The 19,180-nt window shown below is 41.4% G+C and overlaps 3 protein-coding genes across 5 annotated transcripts; 2 read left to right on the forward strand and 1 right to left on the reverse strand.

Annotated features, from left to right (window-relative positions):
• Window positions 1-1,318: 1,318 nt before the first annotated feature.
• On the reverse strand, window positions 1,319-3,084 carry LOC111212345. 3 transcript variants are annotated; one of them, XM_048765491.1, is made up of 3 exons: window positions 2,758-3,084; window positions 1,595-2,412; window positions 1,319-1,522 (listed from the first exon to the last, which is right to left on the reverse strand). In XM_048765491.1, the coding sequence occupies exons 2-3, from the start codon at window positions 1,949-1,951 to the stop codon at window positions 1,418-1,420; spliced, it is 462 nt and encodes a 153-aa protein (XP_048621448.1). In that variant the 5' UTR covers window positions 1,952-2,412; window positions 2,758-3,084; the 3' UTR covers window positions 1,319-1,417. The 3 variants fall into 3 exon arrangements, with proteins under 3 accessions (XP_048621448.1, XP_048621449.1, XP_048621447.1); XM_048765492.1 differs by having other exon boundaries at window positions 2,713-3,084; XM_048765490.1 differs by having other exon boundaries at window positions 1,595-3,084.
• Window positions 3,085-4,598: 1,514 nt separating this feature from the next.
• On the forward strand, window positions 4,599-5,640 carry LOC111212344. Its single transcript, XM_022713862.2, has 3 exons — window positions 4,599-4,858; window positions 5,010-5,180; window positions 5,352-5,640. The coding sequence occupies exons 1-3, from the start codon at window positions 4,765-4,767 to the stop codon at window positions 5,447-5,449; spliced, it is 363 nt and encodes a 120-aa protein (XP_022569583.1). The 5' UTR covers window positions 4,599-4,764; the 3' UTR covers window positions 5,450-5,640.
• A 12,076-nt stretch (window positions 5,641-17,716) lies between these two features.
• LOC106359275 lies at window positions 17,717-18,340 on the forward strand. Its single transcript, XM_013799000.2, has one exon. The coding sequence runs from the start codon at window positions 17,717-17,719 to the stop codon at window positions 18,338-18,340; it is 624 nt and encodes a 207-aa protein (XP_013654454.2).
• The last annotated feature ends 840 nt before the right edge of the window (window positions 18,341-19,180 follow it).

Below are 19,180 nucleotides of genomic sequence, written 5' to 3' on the forward strand. Positions count from 1 at the left end.
TTATATTTTTTAAATAAATATTTTATATATTCCTTGGCTAATAATGGCAGTTTTTTTTAGATCGAAGCAAATGACGGTAATCCCGTTGATCGTCTCCAACTCATTAAGGTGGCTCACACTAACAAGACGACGGGTCAAATTCAGGACTTCGTGATCAAAGGTGTAGTTGATTTGGTGGAAGCTGAAATAGTATCTCAATCTCAGCCTCTCTCTGATGACGGCGACTCTACGGGAGCTTCAACCAACCTCTCTCTATTGCAAATAAATGAGATGGTTGAAAAGGTAATTTTTTTTATTAATATATATTTTTTATAATGTCGATTACTTACTTGTCCCTATTTACTTACTTTAAATATTTTTGTAGGCGGTTCCTAAAAGGAAAGGAGGCCGTTTAGTTGGGTTGGCCCGTCGTGCTTCTTCGTATCCGGCATCTTCTTCGCAAGCTCCGTATGCCGATCCCATGATTCTCGAGGAGTTACATGACAAAGATGAACGGATTGGGGCATTGAAGGAGCAGAACACCACTATCCTTTCGGAGAATGCCACTATCCGTTCGGAGAATGCCACTGTCCTTGCTGAGTTGGCATCCCAGAAGAAGTTCAACACCGAGATTATGCAGAAGCTAGATCGTTTGATGTCTTCGAGTTCATCTTAGTTTATTTCGGCTTTTTAAAACTTTCGGTATTTTTTTTTCTATTTCGGTTTGTATGAATTTTAAACTTTCTGAATGTTTTTTTTCTATTTCGGTTTGTATGAATTAAAATTATATAATATTATTATTTTTAAATTTTTGATTTTTTTAATTTATTAATATCAAAAAATATATAAAATGCAAAATTAATTCGTTTTCAAAATTGGTATATACCGACGGACAATGGTCGTCGGAATATACCGACGGACATATATCCGTCGGAAAGTACCGACGAACCACATTTCGTCGGAATATACCGAAGGACAATGTTCGTCGGTATATTCCGACGAGCATTGTCCGTCGGTACTTTCCGACGAACATTGTCCGTCGGTACTTTCCGACGAACATTGTCCGTCGGTACTTTCCGACGAACATTGTCCGTCGGTACTTTCCGACGAACATTGTCCGTCGGTACTTTCCGACGACCATTGTCCGTCGGTACTTTCCGACGACCATTGTCCGTCGGTATATACCGACGCCTATAGTTCGTCGGAATACACCGAGGAACACGCTACGTCGGAATTGTCCGAGGAACGCTCTCCGTCGGTACATAGTTTTTCCGATGAACTCTGGTCTCGTGTGTCCGCATCGTAATATCGTCGGAAGTTCGTCAGAATGACGTTTCTCGGTATTCGTCAGAAAGTCGTCGGAAGTTCTGACGAAATTTTTTTTTTCCGACGAAACGATACCGACGGACAGGTTCGTCGGAAATTCGTCGGAATCGGTCTATTCCGACGAATTTCCGACGATTTCGGCCATCAGAATCCCCATGTTTTCTTGTAGTGTTGTTGCAATCTTGTTAGTTGTCTGTTTTGTCCTCACCTGATCAGGCTGTAGAGTAATGAAGACACATGAACTAAGCTCTCTGTTTCAACATATCTCAAGAACCACAAGAATGCTTACCATAGGAGAGTTTCTTGTACGGTTGATCACCACATTAACATCCTTCTTGGTTAGCTTTGAGGGTTTCTCTATTTCCATCTCCGTCATTGGCGTTTCATTTGATAGAACTTTCTCTCCAATTTGTAAAACCTCTTCTGGTTTCTCCTCCATGAGGGCAACCTCTTCTACTATCTCCAGCTTAGGACTATCCAGACTGTTGTCAACTTCTTCCTTCATCTGATCAACCGAGCTTTGACATTCCTTGACAATGATAGTTTCTTCATTAACCTCCTTCACCTCACTAGCAATATCAGTCACATGCTTATCTTCTTCACAAGTGAACTGCCCATTACATTCTTCATCAATTTCGCCTTCCATGCTCCCCTAATTTGTAACGACCGATCTAAAAGAAGCATTCTTTTCCATTTGTTTCTCATGATCAAAGATCTCAGCTTTCTTCTCAGCGATCTTCTTGTAATGAGCTTCGAAATAGGCTTTCTTTTGAGCTACAGACCCTGGAGTAGCAAAGTTACCAACTTCCTCCAAGTACTTGTTTGGAGAGAAAGCAGAGAACTTCTCCCATAACAGTATATCATTCTCAAACCTACCAAATGAAACAGACACTTGCAGGCTCGGGTTCGATGAAGCCACCGGTTTATCTTCCATCAAACCATAAAACCCCTTATGGACGCATAATCAAGACCCCTCCATCAAAAAGACCATGTTTTCAAGAACTTGGAAGATCTCTACAAAAGAACAGTCAAAGGCAATAGTACCTTATCGTCAATAGTGGCAACACTAACTTGCATCTCCCCCATTAATGCTCAGCAGAAGAACACCTTAAAATTCACAAACAAAATCCACAAAATTTGTATCAACCATAAGCCATTTCCATCTTAATTAAAGAAGGATCTAATTGCTACTTTCCCTTTTGTAAGTGTTTTTAACACAAGACAAACCCTTTAATTGTAAGCAAACTCTGATTCTTGTCGGGAAGTGTACTTTAAAATGGATAAAGCATTCAAATAATTGAAGTTAAAAAGGAAAGACCCTCAAAAAATCTTCTTCAATGATTGAACACTTTTGAAGGAGAGAGAATCTAAAGAGAAAGACAAATGAGGATCTACCGCAAATTTTACCAGAAAAAATAAGTGAAGATAACCAACAAACAAATGATGATCCACCTTTTTCAGAGTTTAGATTTCTGCTTCGGGTGGACACACACAACACACAAAAGTTGAAACACGGTTTTGTCTAAAAGTAAAACACCAATGTAGACTTTGACGAGAAACAGGAAGACCTTCCAGGTATTAAATGCAGATTTAGCAAGTGGAAGACAGAGAAAGATGAAAAGCAAAAATAAGAAGAAGAAGAAGAAGAGGAGGAGATCAGACTCAGATCATAAAATGAAGACAAAAAAGTCGGTGGGACCAGTTATTAAAAGTAGTAGTACAAGTGTGGAAGTGATAACTTCTTTAAGGCGATCAAGATAGAGATCATAGACAAAAATAAACACTGTGCTACTACTTATACTATTCCGTTTCTAATTGTAAATAGTTTCGTTTAAAACCACAAATATTTAGAAAGTTGTTATTTTTAAAAAATATATATTATTTAATCAATTAATTCAACCAATTATAAAAAAACCTAACATTATTTTATTGGTTACACAATATAGAATAAATAAAAAAAATGTATTAAAATATGTAAACTAAAACAAACTTTTTTCGTTAAAACTACCGGCATTTCAAAAACAGAGGGAGTACTATACTAACTAACTAGTAACACGACAGTTTGCTTCTTTATTATTCATCGAATTAATTAAAAAACCATCGTCTTTGAACGTGCGGGGGACCACAATCTTCTCAAGTCATCGGTTAACTTCAACGCCAACAAGTTGTGGACGAAGAAAAAAACGTATTTGGGCTTTGACAGCCTAGCCCATTACTAATCACAAAACAACGCTTTGTGTACTGTCTTATACAACGCTTTGTGTTTATCGTCATGGTTAGATAACAAAACATATATGATCCTTTAGCGAACAAGAAGAGCACCAAAATGAAAAAAAGAAAATTTCTCCCCAAAAGATTTTTTTTATTTTCCGATTTTTTTCAGAAAAATAAAAATAAAAAAATCGTAGTAAACCTTCTTCTCACGCCATTTTTTATATTCCATTGATCAGGAACGACCAGGCAGATCGACGAATGATAACGGATCGATCGGTCCCACTAGATCGAGCACCTTCAACATTTAGTTTTTTTTTTCTGATTTGAGGATTTTAAATGGTTTCTTTTATTTTAATTATTTATTATATTTTAATATTCAACAATTGTTTTGTTAATTGTAATTTCGAATTTATAATGGAAACTAAAGGCATTATTGCCATTTTAAAAATAACTAACCTAATGTGACATAAAATATATGAGATCAATCTAAAGAGACATAGTTACCATTTTTTGGTCTAAAAAAATAATTTTCCTTAAAAAGTAATATTAAAAAAAATAAAGAAAAAGAAAAGAACATGTGAAAAGAAATATCTAAAAAGGACTTTTAACATACCGTATTCAACTTTTGTTAAAATCAAATTGTCATTATTTAAATAAAAAAAACACTAAGATAATAATAGTATTTTAGAGCATGATTAATGGATGATTTTTAGAATGAGGTTCTTAGCGGAATATAAGAACATGTCTCTTAACTTTTAACTAAAAAAGCTAAGAACCGGTTCTTAATCATGCTCTTAGGGCATCAACAATTATTTTGTCTGATTTAAAAAAAAATTAAAATTAAAAACAAACTAATCGTGGGCCACCACGTGTCAGTGAACCCTGCAAAAAGTGGCAAAACTCTCCCAAACTCGCCTCTTACGCAAGAGATAGAAGAGGCAACCCTAAGAATAATGATGGGACCCGTATGATTTTAAATTATTTTCTTTTAAGAGGCAGCTTTAATAACCCGCGTTGTTGATATTCTTATAGACTACATATCGAAAGTGGAGTTCTACCCATTAAAGGTGCTCTGAGGCAATGAGTAACACAATGCAAACCATTTGACCGAGTCAACCATAAGACTTGTCAAGCTAAGACAAACAGAACACAAGTCGTCCATAGCGTCAACCCCATTCCTCTCTTCTCTAATCTATATAAATGCTTGAAATGTAACCAAAGTGATCATCACTCACCGGTATTAAGATGGCGGCTTCTGTACTCTCGTCCATCATTTTCTTCCTTCTTTTTATCATGCCTTCACTTTTTGTTGATGCTCATATGGAACACCGTAAATTAAGTGAGTCTATACCTCTATAAGATAATAGACTAGTTTTGAATCATTTTCTGTTTACTCTATTAGTTAATTCATAACTTCATATATAGCTTAGAGACAAATTATCATCCAACGTGCCATTGACTTGGCGCTCTATATGTCATGTGTAATGTAGGTGGAACAAAAGAGACGATGACCATGAGGAGGAACTTGGAAGGAAGTGGGCACGCCAATTCTAAAATTGCAACGCCGGGGAGCACGTCACGGCACTCCGGACAGAAAAACATTCAACATAAACCGTCCAAAACTCGTCCTGATCAGTTGCAGTCACGCATAAGTTACGGAGGTACCGATACCACTAAATGTTCTTATTATACTAAAAATATAGACAAAATGATTATGACTTTAATATATTTATAAATATTAGCAAATTGATCGAAAATAGTGGGTTTATACTGAATTATATTGGATTATGACCGTAGGCAATCATATGTTTTCTTATCATAATTGTTTACAGCCCTTAAAAGATCACAAGTACCATGCACCTCCCGCTACCGATGTGACAGTTCAAGTACAGCTCAGCCTCCAAGCTCTTCCAACAATATTCGTTCCTAATCCTAAGGCACACACACGTGCTTAGTTTATATTTCTGTGATTATTATTCATTTGTTTGCAAGTTTAAGAAACTAGATCCTTGTATTACCTATCATATCTATTTTAATTTTTCAGCATGCCCTTTGTAACCTTTCTTTTCTCAAAATTTCATTATATTCACCGATCGACTTTAATAACACACTTTTAAGCCATTGGTCAGGTCTGTATATAATAGAATCGTTTTGGTATTGACCATATAAACCAACCACCTAGTTCTCTTGCTTCGTTCACCTTTATGGAATCGTTATGTCTTTCAAGACATATAAGATGTTCAAACCCAAGATGGTAACTCTTGTCTCATCTGTGAAAGAAACTGCAGGACTTGCAACAAGTCCTCGTAGTTTATACACATACACATACACAGGAATGTAAATTATAACTATTAATCATCCCCTGAGGGATGTTAAACACTGAGGTAACTAGTGACTTCTCTATATAAACAAAAAGATCATTGGCTCTTCAACTCAAGACTAATGTAACAACATTGGTGGACAAAGATTACAACAAAAGCGGGACGGATGAAACTAATCATAACACCTTTTCTGAAGAGCCTTTTGGAAAAGTACGTACTGGAAGAGAACTTTGCATGGGTTTTGCTTTCGGATTAAGAGAGTCCCTCCGGGCCTGCTAAAACCGGAAAATAACTAAGACCAGAATATATCTTCTTAGGTTTAAAAAGTAAAAGGCTTTGTAAACCTTCGAGTTTTTCAGCAAGCGTGTCTTCTCTACAGATGTTGCACTAGATTTGAAAAGCTGAGCAACGTGAAAAAAACATAAGCAAGAGTTCACACACATTACCTACATGTTTGGTTTGGTTTGGTTTGGTCATGAGAGAGAGAGAGAGAGAGAGATATTACCTCCTTTTGTTTGTTTGTTCTCAGCGGTGTTGTTTCTTTTGAGTCCATAAGATGAAGAACGAATAGTACTAGAACCACTTCTTCTCTTCTCCAGGTGACTTGATTTTGTAGGTCTGATGTTTAGGACAAGAACAGAACTTCAAGACTCGAACATGAGATGATGATGAGTTTCAGTACAAACAAGCAAGCAACTGCAAGTTACATGAACATATATGTACCTGCCATTTTCCTTCTGACGTGACAGAATACTAGTTGCCTTCCCAGGATTCTGGTTTACGAGTAGCTGATCAGTGAATATAATCTTTCACGATCGGTGAAAACCAAAACACAAATTGAATACTAGGGCTGGACACGGATCGGATATCCGGGTTTTTGAAGGTATTTGTGATTTGCTTCGTATGTTACGGATATCTAATTTTTCGATTTGCTTTGCTTCGGAAAAATATGGATATCTGGAAAAACGGATATCCGAAAAATAAATAGATATTTGCGGATATTTACGAATACTTACAGATATCTCATCCGCTTTGATTAATACAAATAATCTTAAAAAATTAATACAAAATTATTTTTTAATATATTTTTTGCATGATATACAAAATAAAAACTAAAAGAAATAGTGAAACTACATATTTTTGTAAATTTTAAACTTAGTTAACAATTATAATAACACAAAAATTAAGAAAAATTTTATAATTTTTTTATAAATTTTTTCTCTTCTTTTTTATGCAATACTTTTATATAAGCAATAATGCGAATAGAATTTGTCAAATCATATGTTATAATAATAATTATATAAACTTATACATTTAAAACATTAAGTATATTCAAGATGTATATATATTTATATATTTCCGGATCGGAGCGGATAGCCGCTTCCCAAAATTTTGATATTTGTGATTTGTTTCGATTTTAACGGATATTGATTTTTAGTATTTGCTTTGCTTCGAAAGTTTAGGGATATCCGAAAATTTCGGATCGAATCGAGACGAATAACGAATCGAATCAAATTTAACAAATAAAATGTCCAGCCCTATTGAATACTAATATACCTGCTTTAGCTGCTCGTTGACACAACTTTGTGAAGTCATAACTCTTTTGAAATGTTTTAAAAGCACGTTTCACAATGTATTTATCTCCCATTCGCTCCATAATCAACGACTTTCTAGTGCTTGTAGGATCGGATGCAGATGGAGCAAGACTCATAGACATATGCAATGACTTTGGATAACTCCTTGGAGAACTTGCATCCACCTACACAAAACCATAAGATTGCTCACTATTTAGCTTTAAGGTCACACACTCCCACCAAAGGATACAATACTATTGGTTAAAACTAAAACCACACTAAACAATAAATATACAGACTTTGGAGACAATGTCATTGGTAGTTCTCATAATCCAAACGCATAAACAAATACAAATATCACATAAAGGTCCGTGCTTTCTCACTCAATTAGTCTACGATGCTCAAGGCAACCACATCAAACTTCAATGGAAGCAACAACATTGCTAACACTCAAGATCATGACATTAAACAATTCAGTCTCTCACCTTCAAGACAAGAACATAGTCTCCACGTTTGAAATAGGCTGGAGACTTACCCGACCTCCATGTAGCCGTTCCCATTCCATCTACATCATCAAATCCCCGGATCAGCTTCGCCTTGTAGAGTGAATCGGCGGCGGCGATCTCCATACGCCGCATCCGAGTCATGTCGTCGGAAAAACGAGAGGATCTCCGGAGGAGGATGATAAGAGATAAACGTCACTTTCGTATTATAAATCCAAATCAGGAATCCAATGTTCTAAACACCAATTCCTACTCACAGTGATGATCCTCCAGCAATGGAAATAAACAAAGATGAGATATCGTAACACAGAGAGAGATAAGAGAGAAGATAGTTTGTAACAAACTTTTACAATTTTGAATAATGAAAAGATTAATTGTCAAGTGACCTATATATTTGATATCTTTTCTTCCTTCTTCTGACGTGGCTTCTATACTTCTTTTACTATATCAAATCTTCCCATTCCCCAAAACCTTGACCTCAAGGTTTAAAAGCAGGGAACCTCTTCTCCACATCAAACAAGAACTCCCATGTTGCCTATCCTCCGGTTGGTTAAGCCATTTGATCAAGACCTTTGTCGCAGCTCGCCCTTGCCTCTTGACCATCTTCCTCTCAAAAATGCGTTCCGGTTCCTTGATCAACACATCAGAAATAACAGAAGGCAAAACCGTAGTAGTCTCCACATTTCTCATAGCCTCTTTCAACTGAGAGACATGAAAAACAGGGTGGATTTGAGACCCACCAGGTAGCTCCAACTTATATGCGACACTCCCACATCTGTCCACAACCTTATAGGGACCAAAGTACTTAGGAGCCAACTTCTGATTAGAGCGACCACCACAGAACGTTGACGATATGGTTGTAGCTTTACATAAACGTAATCTCCCAATTCAAAGCTACGGTCAGTTCTGTGTTGATCGGCAAACTGCTTGATCCGATGCTGAGCTCGTGATAAATGAAACTTAAACATCAGCAACATGTCTTTTCTGTAACACAACCCCTGATCAACCACTGCCACCTTCGATTCTTCCTGTAAGTAAGGCAAGTGCTGTGGTGGTGGACGACCATAGACAGCTTCAAAAGGGGTAGTCTGAATAGCTGTGTGAAAATTGGTATTATACCAATATTCTGCAAGAGGTAGCCACTTACTCCACATCTTAGGCATGTCACTACTCATACACCGCAAATATGTCTCCAGACACCTGTTCACCACCTCTGTCTGCCTATCGCTCTGCGGGTGGTAAGCACTAGACATATTCAAAGCCACTCCCGGTAGACTGAACAACTCCCTCCAAAAGTCGCTTAAGAAAACTGCATCACGATCACTGGTAATGGACTGAGGAAACCCGTGAAGCTTAAAGACGTTGTCCAGAAAAGCCTGAGCCACCGAGGAAGCAGAATAGGGATGAGAAAGATCCATGAAATGAGCAGCTTTACTCAACCTATCAACTACCACAAAAATCATTGATTTACCGAAAGACAGAGGAAGTCCATCGATAAAATCCATAGAAATATCTGACCATATTGAATCTGGAATAGGCAATGGATTCAATAAACCAGGATAGGCAGAAGTGTCATACTTGCATTGCTGACAAACGCTGCAACTCCGTATGTACTGCTGTATATCCTTAATCATACCCTTCCAGTAAAAAATGTTTTTAACTCTTTGATGAGTAACATCTCTACCAGAATGACCTCCCACACCTGAACAATGCAACAACTGAAGAATCTTGTTCCTGATCACCGTATCCATTGGTACCACAATCTTGCTTTTCCTCTTTAAGATATTATGTGACCAAGAAAAGTGTTTCTTCAAAAATGGTTTAGACTTCAACTCTTCAATTAACTCCTTTACTGCTTCATCTGTTTCATAGGCCTGCTTTATCTGCTGCATCAAGTCACACTCTAGAACAGACAATGCCATATGTAATACCTCCGCTCCTTCAACTCGTGATAAAGCATTTGCCACGACATTCTCCTTGCTTTGACGATACCGACTCTCATAATCAAACTCCAACAGCTTCGGTAACCATTGTTGTTGAATGGGTGTGTTCAAACGCTGTTCTAACAAATACTTTAGACTCTTCTGATCAGTCTTGATAACAAAGTGATTAGGCAATAGGTAATGGCGCCATTTTTGCACTGCAAACACCACTGCAAGTAGCTCCTTCTCATAGATAAAAAGGTGGAGCTGCTTGCCCTTCAAATGATGACTAATTTACGCTACAGGATAACCCTCTTGCATCAACACAGCCCCTATTCCCTGACCACAAGCATCAGTTTCCACGACAAAAGGTTTCTCGAATCGTGGTAAAGCCAACATTGGCGCTTCACACAAAGCTTTCTTCAAAGTACCAAAAGCTGTCTCCGCTTCTCCAGACCACTCAAAAGAATTTTTCTTCGCTAAAACTGTTATAGAGCGAGCTATCGTACCAAAGCTCTTCACAAATCTTCTATAGTACCCTACTAAACCCAAAAATCCTCTCACCGCCTTCAATGTTGATGGAGTCGGCCATTCCAAAATGGCTTTAATCTTCTGAGGATCCGTTGAAACCCTCGTTGTAGAAACCCATTAAAAAAAAAAGAGAATGGTCGAGTATCTTTTGGGTGGTCTAGTCGCGGACGATCAAATTGTTTTTTGTCTGAACCATGAGTCAAGTATCCCACTAGAAAATGGTTAGACAATGTGGTATATTTAATCAAAGTACGTTTGAAGCATGACACTTTTGGAAGCACAACAGGAAGACTGGAAATTAGGCGAAAAACCCTAATTTCGGTATTATGAAATTTTTCGAAGAACCCGAAAGCTCGGTAAATATTTTTCCTCACGATCAGAGTCCCAGTAGGGTTTATTAAAAATACTCAGGCCATCAGAATGGGCGTAGAAAAAATATTTGGGATTGATCGCGGGACGAAAATTCACCGGAAAGGCCGAAATAGGCCGAATCGACCGAGAAGCTCGAGGTGGCTTGATGTGTATGTGTTCAGGACGTGGTGGCAGGCTCTTAACAGTGTATGTGTCAAGGGAAGCAGGAGGTGTTGCAGTACATGCAACCTGTACATGCAAGTAGACATGTGGAGCACGAGGTGGAACGGCCAAGCACGAGGTGTTGCGATGCATGCAACCGAAGCATGCGGCCAGCCATGTGTGAGATGGGGTGTCGACCTGCATGCACTTCAGTCATGCAGCAGGTCATCTGGACGTGGGGTGTGTCATCCTGCATGAGACTGAGGCATGCAGCCAGCCTTGTGGAGCACGAGGTGGAACGGCCAAGCACGAGGTGTCGCGATGCATGCGACCGGGCCATGCGACCGGGCCATGCGGCCAGACATGTGGAGGACGTGGTGTCAGCTTGCATGGGAGAAGGCCATGCATTCAGACAGGTAGAGGTCGTGGTGTCAGCTTGCATGTGAGCAGGCCATGCTGAAGGACATGTGGAGCACGAGGTGCCGCCGCGCATGCGTCCGGAGCCATGCGAAGTGACACACGGGCTGCCACACGGCTTGTTCCTGATTGGTTGCTGATTCCTATAAATAGGCCACGACCCCCTCTCATTTCAAACCATCCAGAACACATCAAACCTACTTCAAAACATAAAGAGAAAGCAAAGAAAGAAAGATCGAGTTTTGATAGTTTTCGAGCGATTTAGGCAGTTTTCGAGAACAGTTACTCTGCCGATTTTAAGTCAGCACTTGGAGAAGGTTCTTTTCAAGTGAAGAGAGATCAGTTCTAGTGGAGACCAGTTCAAGTGGAGTTCAGTCAAGAAGAGGGTCTACTTGTGAAGGTCGGGAAAGGGTTCGGATCGCAGAAGTCGGGTTTGAGGTCAAGGCCACGGTCAACCAAAAACTGTGAGTTATAATCGATTGATTGCTGAGTTGTTTTCATGCAGGGTCCCGTTACTTGGAAGTTGGATCATGGCAGGAGGCCGGGTCTAACTGAGTAACGGTTTGAATAATTGAGGTTATGTTGATTGAGTTGATGGCATGCTTGTTATTGTTTGAGAACCGTAGTAGCATGCTAATGGTTAGGTTGATTGGTTAGTTAGCGAATGCGAAATGCTTAGATGATATCGCTAAGTTGTGGATAGTTAGGTATTCTGGAATATGATTGGTTGTGTTAATTTGCGATTAATACTAGGAACCTTGTGTTATTTTTACCGGGTTTAGTAATAATCATATATTAGCCGACAGCATTTGTGTAACCCACATTGCTAGGCATATTGGGGTGAGTTAGTGTTCCTTCAGGCCTCGTACCCGGCGGGTTCAAGGAAACCCCTTATTCGCTGGATCGGGAAGACTCAGATAGACGGGGTCATGGCCTATGGCTGAGTGATTACACGACGGTGTAATGTGGCAGTGACCCGAAGGACTGTGGGCTGTCGCTCGGTGACCCGAAGGACTGTGGGCTGTCGCTCGGTGACCCGAAGGACTGTGGACCGCGGTCGGTTGAAAGTTCCTTCTTTTGGCCTTCATGGTAGGAAGATAGGATATTGCTGATAGTGAGGGAGGAACATAACGTCACCAGGGCCCGAGTTTGTTATATTATATCGTGTTTCGGGTTATTGAACCCTGGTTTAAGTCAAGTTTGAGTTTGGTGATGAGCTTGTAATTAGCATAATGCTAGTTATCTTGCTATCGTTTACCGCTGCGTATTTCTGATATTGCTTATTGTTATTGAATTGTGTTGTTAGGTGAACTTCTCGCTTTAGATTGTTTGGGGTGGGATAGCGAGGGGTTGTATTTGTTAGTTGTGGATTGTAACTCGCTGAGTAATGCTAGATTACTCACTTCTCACTCGTTGTTGTTTCAGGTGACCAGTAGCGAGCTTGTAGAGGTCGCGGGAGGCTAGGCTGGCTGGTGTAGATTTGCATCTTTTTGCTTAAGACGCTTTCAGACTATAAGTATGTATTTTCGCTTTCTTGGTATGCTACTACATGTGTAATATTTTGTGTGTTGAAAACCAGATATTATATAAGATAAATAAAGCGATGTTTTGTGTAAATGCCTTGTTGTTTCTGATATTAGCTTGTCCAAGCTAACACAACGTCAGATTGGGGTACGGGTTGAGAAGCCTTAGGCTTTGGTCTGACGGGACGTGTTAGCAGGCAGACTGGCCTAGTTACGAATTGTACTTTTCGTGACCTTGGCCGGATCGGCCGTTAACCCGTCATGTAGCGCTCCCGATCCTTGGTAAACGGTCGACCGTCGGTCATGTTCTTGTTTGATTGTTGGCCGGTGGTTTGACCTATGCCTAGAACGGTTCGGGGGCGTTACAGAGGTGGTACCAGAGCATGGTTTCGTCCATGCGTGACACAAGTGCTTTTTAATGATTTTATCGAGGCAAAGGAGTCGCAAAAAGATGATTAGGAAACCAGCCGCTTCCCGTAGTAGGAATATGACTTACCCTTTTGATTGTATGCAGATGGCTAATCGCGGGACAGGTGATGATGGACGAGGTCGGATATGGGGAGAGGGTATGGATTGGACATGCGGAGGATTGGGTTACAGATCAGATCAGGAGGATGGAAATGACATCAGTGAGATGTTTGGACACGATAGGATCTGCAGAGAACAAGATCTTTTCCTGTGTACGGTAACAGGACTAGAGTGAGGGAAGACAGTTTGGAGAGTATTGGCCCAAGTCGTAATTGGGACCGGAGACATCAACATGATCAATCCGTTCAATCACACCCAAGGCCAGATCAGAACCGTGCCACTGAAGGACCACAAGATCAAGGAGCGGAAAACACCCTGAAGCTTTTACATGACGTGATGACCGAGGCACTTGGTAACCAAGGCAGGCGTACTCAACCCCCTGAAGTTTCCAAGCTATTATCTACCATGAAGAACATTGGATCCTACAAGTTCAAAGGAGGATCCGATCCTATTGAAGCCGGCAAGTGGATTACTATGATGGACAAGAACTTTGAGGCTATGGAGTGTCCGGAGGAGTATCAGAAGAAGATCGCAGTGTACTATTTGGAAGGCGACGCAACAGGATGGTGGGATAGTATAGACAGGCAGCATGGACACACCATCACATCATGGGGATCGTTCAAGGGAGAGTTTGAGAGGAAGTATTTTCCTCCAGAAGCAAAGCATCGGTTGGAGCGCCAATTCATGAACCTTGTTCAAGGAGATAGGCCAGTGAGGAGTTACGAATCTGAGTTCACAAGGTTGAGGCGACATGTTTTTGATGGGCGTGAAGATGAAGCAACTATGATCTGTAACTTTATGTACGGATTGAAGCCGGAGCTTGGAAGTCGTTTAGCTGGAAGCAACTTTAGCAGCTTATTGGATCTGGTGGAAAAAGCTATTAATGTTGAGACTGTGTTAGAGGCGGAAAGGAAGATTATACAACATTCTGGTGGACACACCAAGTTTAGCCAAGGAGAAAGGCCAAATTTCAACAAGGGTCCAAGATCTTACAAAGGAAAAGGGCGAGGATTTGGAGGCCAAGCCAACAATCGTGGTAACACTGGGGTATGTTACACATGTGATCAGCCGGGACATATTTCAAGGTTTTGTCCCATAAACCAGTGGAATAACCAACGGAGTAACCAGCAGGGTTATCCATCGATGAGGATGGAATATGTTACTTGTTTCTTCTGTGGAAGGAAGGGCCACTATGCATCGTCATGTCCAAACAAGCCAATCCATGCGACCCCTCTCGCAATCCGAGCTCCTCCTAGCCGTCCAGCTATTGACCCAGCACCAAAGAAGCAAAACCTAGGAGGTAGAGTTTATGCCTTAGGTGTAGAAAACCCAGACAATGCAGGACCGTCAAGCGGTCCCATCATAGGTATTGTGGGTGCTTAACCTCCTCTTTTTATTGAATGGAAATTTAGTTGCTGGAATCTAGTTAGTATGCTGATTAGGTATAGATTTGCTTGATCGCTAGGTTGCGCGTTTAGAAATTTTGGATTGATGATTGATGGTTGTGCGAATTTTGATTAGTTTTTGTGATTGAGATATTGTTGATTGGGTTACTGTGGCAGGAACCATACATGTTGCTGGTAAACCAACACATGTATTGTTCGACTCGGGGGCAACACATAGTTTTGTGACCCCTGAAGTAGCTGCCCGGTTTTGGGATTGTTTTGTGGTTGACAGGATAAACGTGGCCGTCTTGACCCCCGCAGACCGAACCCTTCAAGCAGATCAGTGTATCAAGAATGTTCCATTGGTCATTCAAGGCAAAGAGTTTGTGGCAGATTTGTTAGTCGTGCCTTTGGAAGGGTACGAAGTAATCCTTGGAATGGATTGGTTATCGAGCTACAGAGTTCAGATCGACTGTGGAAAGGGAAGGTTGTTGTTTGGCAGAGGTAAACGACCAGAGATGGTGTACTATGGAATCAGTCCTAGTATGACCGTGTCTTTGGTAGCAGCAATGAGAGTACAAGATTTGTTTCAAGATGGGGAAGTATATTTGGTGACCTTATCGGTTAGTGGAGGAGCCACTAATGATAAAGTTAAGGTCGAAGACATAGAAATGGTCCAAGAGTTCGAAGATATCTTTGCACCACTAAAGGAATTACCTCCACCTCGGAGTAATCCCTTTACGATCAATTTGGAGCCTGAAGCAAAACCTATAGCTAAGGCACCATATCAGATGGCACCTGCGGAGTTGGCTGAATTAAAGAAGCAATTGGAAGATCTATTGGAAAAGGGATTCATTCGGTCGAGCTCTTCACCTTGGGGAGCTCCTGTGCTATTTGTGAAGAAAAAGGACGGAAGCATGAGGTTGTGTATCGATTATCGTGGTATCAACAACATCACGACAAAAGATAAGTATCCTCTTCCGAGGATAGACGAGTTGTTAGATCAACTAAAGGGAGCTAGTTGGTTTTCGAAGATTGATTTGGCATCAGGGTATCACCAAATTCCTATTGCCAAGTCAGACATCATGAAGACGGCGTTTTGGACGAGGTATGGGCAGTACGAGTTTGTAGTTATGCCCTTTGGTCTCACGAACGCAGCTGCGGCTTTCATGCGTTTGATGAATGAAGTGTTTCACGACTACCTCGACAAGTTCGTGATCATTTTCATTGATGACATCCTGGTGTACTCGAGAAGTAAGGAGGAGCACAAAGAGCATCTGAGACTGGTTATGGAGAGGTTACGGAATCAGAAGCTATTTGCCAAGTTCAGCAAGTGCTCGTTTTGGAAGAGAGAGATAGGATTTCTGGGTCACATAGTATCAGGAGAGGGCGTGGCTGCTGATCCAGAAAAGGTCCAAGCCATACGAGAATGGCCTCGACCTACCACTGTGACAGAAGTAAGGAGTTTTCTTGGACTTGCGGGCTATTATCGGAAGTTTGTTTAGGAATTTTCCTCCATTGCAAAGCCTTTAACTAAACTTACCGGTAAAGGAGTTCCTTTCTTATGGGTGGAAGAAACCGAGAAGGCATTCAAGAAGTTGAAGGAAGCTCTCACGACCGCACTTGTGTTAGCTTTGCCCGAGCAAGGCAAACCTTACACGGTTTACACGGATGCTTCACGAGTTGGGTTAGGTTGTGTTCTTATGCAAAATGGGCGAGTCATTGCATATGCTTCACGACAACTACGGAAGCATGAGGATAACTACAGTACACATGACTTGGAGTTAGCGGCCGTGGTGTTCGCTTTGCGAATTTGGAGATCTTACTTGTATGGAGAAGAAGTAGAGGTATACACGGACCATCAAAGTCTTAAATACCTCTTCACTCAGCCAGATCTCAACCTGCGCCAGCGTAGGTGGATGGAGTTTGTGGCAGACTACGATATAAGGATTCGCTACCATCCTGGTAAAGCGAATGTTGTTGCGGACGCCTTAAGTCGAAGAAAGTTGGACGCAGATTTGGAGAAAGAAGTGGAGCTATTGAACCAAGAGTTGAAACAAGTGAAGTTGGTCGTTTTGGAAGGGCGAGCGAGCGAGCCATTGGGACTTCAAGCAGTGAATCAGGCTAGCTTGATTCAGAGAATTCGAGAAGAACAAATTAAGGATGGGAAGCTACTGAAGATTGCTGAAGAACTCAAAGGACAAGCCGGGCCAAATAATGCTGGATACTACTTGGCGGAGGATGGAACCTTGCTAATTAATGGGAGGATCACGGTTCCTAAAGGACAAGGGCTGAGAGATGAGATACTAAGGATTGCACACCATTCTTTACTTAGTATCCATCCTGGAAGTTCGAAGATGTACCGAGACATAAGAAGATACTATCATTGGCCGGGAATGAAGAGATCAGTAGCGCAATGGGTCGCGCAGTGTGCAACTTGTCAACAAGTCAAGGTCGAACATCAAGTTCCAGGAGGATTATTGCAGAGTCTTCCGATACCTCGATGGAAATGGGACTCTATTTCCATGGATTTTATCACTGGATTACCCACTGCTCCAGGTAGATCGAACAACTCGATATGGGTGATTGTGGATAGGTTAACCAAGGTTACACACTTGTTGCCTATGCGGGACACTGATAAAGTTGAAGTGTTGGCCTAGCTGTACATCGACCAAATTATGAAGTTACATGGTGTACCCTTAGACATCGTCTCAGATCGCGATCCAAGGTTCACGGCATCATTTTGGGAAGCACTGCAAGAAGCCTTGGGAACTAAACTATTCAGAAGTACGGCGTTCCATCCAGAAACAGATGGCCAAACGGAGAGAACCATTCGGACCATCGAGGACATGCTTCGGATGTGTATTCTCGATTGGGCAGGAACTTAAGAGAAGCATTTACCGTTGGTCGAGTTCTCATATAACAAAAGTCATCATTCGAGCATAGGGATGTCACCTTATGAAGCATTATACGGAAGGCCATGCAAAACGCCTATGTGCTGGCGGAAGTGGACGAAAGAAGAATGTTTGGGTCACCTATCGTTCAGGAGACCATGATTAAACTAGAGACGATTCAGGCCAACATGAATAAGGCTCAGGACCGTCAGAAGAAGTACGCAGACCAGTCAAGAAGAGAGGTAACTTTTGAGATAGGAGATTGGGTCTATTTGAAAGTTACTGCACAGAAAGGGATGGACAGATTTGGCAAATTCGGGAAACTTGCGGTCAGGTTCATTGGTCCGTACAAGATCATCGGGAAAGTTGGTGAGGTAGCTTACCGTTTGGATATGCCAGAGGATATGCGTCTACATCCTGTATTTCATGTTTCCATGCTTCGGAAACATATACGGGATCCAAGTACTGTTGAACCCGAGAGACTAGAGGAGTTGAGGACAAACCTTACGTATCCGGAAGGACCAATCAGATTGGGAGAACGGCGTATTCGGAAGCTGAAGAATCGTGAGATTGCTCAAGTACAAGTTTTCTGGGGAAGACAAAACAGGATTCATGTTACTTGGGAAGATGAAGCGCGATTTAAAACCGATCACCCTGAGTTCTTCCGAGAGGATGCTGTGATGGAAGAAGGAGGCCCTTCAGAACCTTAGAATTCGAGGATGAATTCTGTTAAGGGAGGGGGGGGGGAGAATGTAGAAACCCATTAAAAAAAAAAAAAAAAAAAAGAATGGTCGAGTATCTTTTGGGTGGTCTAGTCGCGGACGATCAAATTGTTTTTTGTCTGAACCATGAGTCAAGTATCCCACTAGACAATGGTTAGACAATGTGGTATATTTACTCAAAGGACGTTTGAAGCATGACACTTTCTGAAGCACAACAGGAAGACCGGAAATTGGGCGAAAAAACCCTAATTTCGGTATTATGAAATTTTTCGAAGAACCCGAAAGCTCGGTAAATATTTTTCCTCAAGATCAGAGTCCCAGTAGGGTTTATTAAAAATACTCAGGCCATCAGAATGGGCGTAGAAAAAATATTTGGGATTGATCGCGGGACGAAAATTCACCGGAAAGGCCGAAATAGGCCGAATCGACCGAGAAGCTCGAGGTGGCTTGATGTGTATGTGTTCAGGACGTGGTGGCAGGCTCTTGACAGTGTATATGTCAAGGGAAGCAGGAGTGTTGCAGTACATGCAACCTGTACATGCAAGTAGACATGTGGAGCACGAGGTGGAACGGCGAAGCACGAGGTGTTGCGATGCATGCGACCGAAGCATACGGCCAGCCATGTGTGAGATGGGGTGTCGACCTGCATGCACTTCAGTCATGCAGCAGGCCATCTGGACGTGGGGTGTGTCATCCTGCATGAGACTGAGGCATGCAGCCAGCCATGTGGAGCACGAGGTGGAACGGCCATGCTGAAGGACATGTGGAGCACGAGGTGCCGCCGCGCATGCGTCCGGAGCCATGCGAAGCGACACACAGGCTGCCACA

Source organism: Brassica napus, chromosome C8 (genome assembly GCF_020379485.1).
Source record: "Brassica napus cultivar Da-Ae chromosome C8, Da-Ae, whole genome shotgun sequence".
In the NCBI taxonomy this organism is placed as follows: domain Eukaryota; kingdom Viridiplantae; phylum Streptophyta; class Magnoliopsida; order Brassicales; family Brassicaceae; genus Brassica; species Brassica napus.

What these genes read in the sequence shown, in the direction of transcription:
- LOC111212345 (XM_048765491.1), bottom strand. Translation starts at nt 1,951, where the DNA reads ATGGAAGGCGAAATTGATGAAGAATGTAATGGGCAGTTCACTTGTGAA. An exon ending in GTACAAGAAACTCTCCTATG is followed by an intron (nt 1,523 to 1,594) that starts GTAAGCATTCTT and finishes ATTACTCTACAG; the next exon opens with CCTGATCAGGTGAGGACAAA.
- LOC111212344 (XM_022713862.2), top strand. Translation starts at nt 4,765, where the DNA reads ATGGCGGCTTCTGTACTCTCGTCCATCATTTTCTTCCTTCTTTTTATC. An exon ending in TATGGAACACCGTAAATTAA is followed by an intron (nt 4,859 to 5,009) that starts GTGAGTCTATAC and finishes TGTGTAATGTAG; the next exon opens with GTGGAACAAAAGAGACGATG. An exon ending in GTCACGCATAAGTTACGGAG is followed by an intron (nt 5,181 to 5,351) that starts GTACCGATACCA and finishes AATTGTTTACAG; the next exon opens with CCCTTAAAAGATCACAAGTA.
- LOC106359275 (XM_013799000.2), top strand. Translation starts at nt 17,717, where the DNA reads ATGCAAAACGCCTATGTGCTGGCGGAAGTGGACGAAAGAAGAATGTTT.